Raw genomic sequence first — 3675 nt, forward strand, 5'->3', positions numbered from 1 at the left:
TAAATATTGAACAATAGGGGAGAGAGGACCGACCCCTGAGGCACCCCACAAGTTAGGGGCCTAGGAGTCGACCTCTGTCCCCCTGCCAATACAGACTGCGTACGGTCGGTGAGGAAGGAGGAGAACCACTGCATAACAGTGCCTCCCACTCCTAACTCACCGAGACGCCGCAGCATGATACCGTGGTCCACAGTATCAATGTTCATCTGGACATTTGCACCCTGTATAAGGTAACTCTGTGCTAGGCCAAACTGACATCTTATTAGTTCCATTGATTATACAACAACCCAACTTTATAGGCGGTAACAAATGAAACTTAGAACAAGCATGTATTGCTATCTAATTATCTTCATTTTTTTTTCTTTTCTAAGAAAAGCAGTTTCAGTCCAGAAGTATTGTGGGATGAATATTAACCCTTTCCACAGTGCTGATTCCTGGACCCTCAGCACTTGCTGCTATGGATTTTAAGCCTGTGCTTGTACTGTAAGACCAAATGTAGAATTTACTCCAAAGAAACAGATCCTTGATTTAAGATAGTCCACTATTATTCTACAACAATAAAATATTAAGTTGAAAAATCTGAATTGTCTCAATGGTTGTATTCTCAGTAAACATTAGATAGTATCCTGTTTTAAAGTTAAACTGTTTGGGGGAAAGGAAAATAAGTTTTTCAAGAAAAGTCAATAAATGATATTTGGTATCTAGAATAGGGGGTGCAGAGAAAAGTTAAGGATTCTGTATGCTGCTTCATTTTTGTGGGGCAGAAGGGAAAAGGAAGTGAGAAATACCAATATTTCAGTATGAAAGATCCCCTGGGTAGCATCCATAACAAAAGGAGGTTCCCTTACCTGTATCTTAGAGACCTTGAAATAATGATGAGTCTGTGCATCTGGAGAACTATTATCTACCTTGCTCCTGGCTGGAGAAAGCAGATAAAAGATTTGGGTGAAAATACATTGGCAGCCCCACTAGGTAGACCAGACCAGAAAATCAACTCCACCAGAAGATTAGAGCTGCCCATCATTAAGGTAGGCTACAATAACAGAATCTTGAATTATGGCCTAATTGTGGGTAAGTACCTCTTAGCTATACTATAATCTGATTCATTCACATTTCTGTGATATCAGAGGAAGGTTTACCATATCGTGTAACCTCATGGCTAACTTAATTATGGTTTTGTCAGTTAACCAAATGTTTTAGATTTGCACGTCAAAGCAAATCTAAGACTGTGTTCAAACAACATATAAATTAAAATACAGTTAAGCTATTATTATTCTGTATGATTCCATATAGTGTGGAAACATAATGAGTATGAGCCTTGCAAGCTAACTATGATTAACACATGCAAGAACTATATGAAAGAATCCAACAGAACACTAAGCAATGAATTATTAGGAAACCAAGCGAATGGAAAGATAGGCAATACAGGTAGTCCTCGACTTACAACCATTCATTTAGCTACATTTGAAGTTACAACAACACTGAAAAATGTGACTTATGACCAGTCCTTACAATTATGACTATCACAGCATCCTCATGGCCATATGATTAAAGTTTGGGCACTTGACACCTGGCATGTATTTACAATGGTTACAGTGTCCTGGGGTCATGCGGTCGCCATTTGCAACCTTCCCAGCCAGTTTTTGACAAACAAAGAAAATGGGGGAAGCCAGTTTTGCTTAATAACTGCATGATTCGTTTAACAACTGCAGTCAGTCATTTTACAACCATGGCAAAAAAGGTTGTAAAATCATTGATGACTCCCCTAAAACAGCTTAGCAACAGAAATTATGTTCCCCATTGTGGTTCTAAGTCAAGGACTATTAGTAGTGATTTATTCAAAACCCCTCTTTTACAGTTTGTTTTGTTCTATCTTTGACAAGATGTGTGGATACTAACACAGTTGGTCTAAATGGAATAGGCAGTCTTATTATTTTTGAAAATTATGATTAATTGCACAGTAATCCTTTGAGAATTATAGGAAATAGAGAAAGGTAGGTTGTGGATATGGAATATCTTACTTGACATTCAACAATTGTTGAATATCCAACAATTGTTTAGATGCCTAAAGATCCATTTGCTCCAGCTGCTCTTTGCATAGAGTTTAATGTGATTGTTTTTGTGTGGTTTTGGACTGGTACAGTGATTTTAAAATATAGTTCTTTAATGCTTTCTGATATTTTAGTTTTGTGCTTTGCAAGCCCCTTTGAACAGTAGAAATATAGTCCTCAAGTCTAAGTATAAATAAAAGCTAATCGCAATAGGACAGCCATGCTTGTGAGCAGCTATCAGGAGGTGATGGAACTGTAATAATGGGGGAGAGAAGCAACTGCAAAGGGGAGTAACCACTTGGGGAAGCATAGGAAATAATCAGGGGGTGGATGAAGATTTTTGCAATTATTAGAACAAAGTTGATGTTGATGAATACATGGCAAGAGTAGGTTAGCTTTTCTTCGTTTTGTAGAAAAACGTACTTCCTCCCACATACATTGCCTTTCTATCGTGTCATCTAAGCTAGTTTTAGATTATACATATTTTTTGGCCTCTGCTTTTTTCTTGCTCTGTTCTACTTTTAGTAAGTCTTCTACCTGATTAAGTTCTAAATTCTGTCAAACAACTTCAAAGAAGCATAGTTTGTATAAGATACTAAGGGGTGGGCAGACAATTTGCAGATCATACTAAGCTAAAATAAAATAGGCTGGTTTAGGCAATCACTCCTGGGCAACTGCTTGCCCTTTGAACTAAATCCCAGTAGCTGAAACACAGAAAAAGACATCAGAAAAATGGGTGGAACAGGGAAAAAGAAAGATGGCCTGAGGATTGTGCAGTTGGCCAACAATGGCCCCTGTGGCTTACTTAGAATGAACAGGATCAAAACCGCTAAGTTACATTTAAAAAAAAAAAGTTTATGGAAGCTTAAGTCTCGTATTTCAGCCCTAAAAGATCCACCCTCTCCATGGTTTCAGACCCATCTGCTTTCAGAATGTGGCCCTTGATTTGCTTTAAAGTAGACACACATTCCAATTCAAAACAAGCACAGACACTGTTACTTGAGTCATTTTCTTCAGTCTTTCATTCAGTGCACTTTCTAACAAGCTCTCGCTTATTGTTTGTAACCCCCTCCCCCCATTTCTCAATCATGCCAGTTGGACTGTCAAAGGCTGACAGACAATCTTTGATTGTTTGTGTTGAATACAGCCCCAAACAGAAAGCCATAAGGCTGACTTTGACTTTGAAATAAGTGTGCCTCAGTCTTTTCTATAGATTTTAACCCTAAGCAAAAGAAGCCTACCCAATTCTATTTTGCCTCGAAAAGTGAATTCTCCTGTGCGGGATTTATTCTTTCCCAAGTTGAGTCTCTGCCTGGAATTGGCAACGACCACGGGGAATGTGACGACTTCTAAGCTGCTCATCTTTGCACAGCTGCTCTCTCTTCTCAGATCCCAAACAAAAAGACAAAACTCTGGGCTTGGCTTCTGCATCACCCCTCCCCTTTGGCCAAGGTTGCCATAGATGCTCCAGTGTGACATCACGGACTCTGAAATGCCATAAGAAGACAGCATTGTGCCACAAGCTCCCTGTCATGGGTTGCATTCAGATCACCTCCCAATTGTTGTGGCTTATTGCTCAGAGGCAAAGCTTCAGCTTAACCTCTGTGGGAAGAAAAATTCTATA

At 39.1% G+C, this 3675-nt stretch overlaps 1 protein-coding gene across 1 annotated transcript in view; it reads right to left on the minus strand.

Annotated features, from left to right (window-relative positions):
• CFAP97D1 (CFAP97 domain containing 1) overlaps positions 1-3413 on the minus strand; it is a 19582-nt gene extending 16169 nt beyond the window's left edge. The window contains exons 1-2 of the mRNA XM_029283039.1: positions 3293-3413; positions 849-919 (exon numbers count right to left, since the gene is read on the minus strand). Of these exons, the coding sequence (XP_029138872.1) occupies positions 849-919; positions 3293-3413 (192 nt within the window). The remainder of the gene's footprint in view (positions 1-848; positions 920-3292) is intronic.
• Between the last annotated feature and the right edge of the window lie 262 nt (positions 3414-3675).

The sequence above is a fragment of the Protobothrops mucrosquamatus genome, unplaced genomic scaffold (assembly GCF_001527695.2).
Source record: "Protobothrops mucrosquamatus isolate PMUCROS unplaced genomic scaffold, P.Mucros_1.0 scaffold10, whole genome shotgun sequence".
Lineage (NCBI taxonomy): Eukaryota > Metazoa > Chordata > Lepidosauria > Squamata > Viperidae > Protobothrops > Protobothrops mucrosquamatus.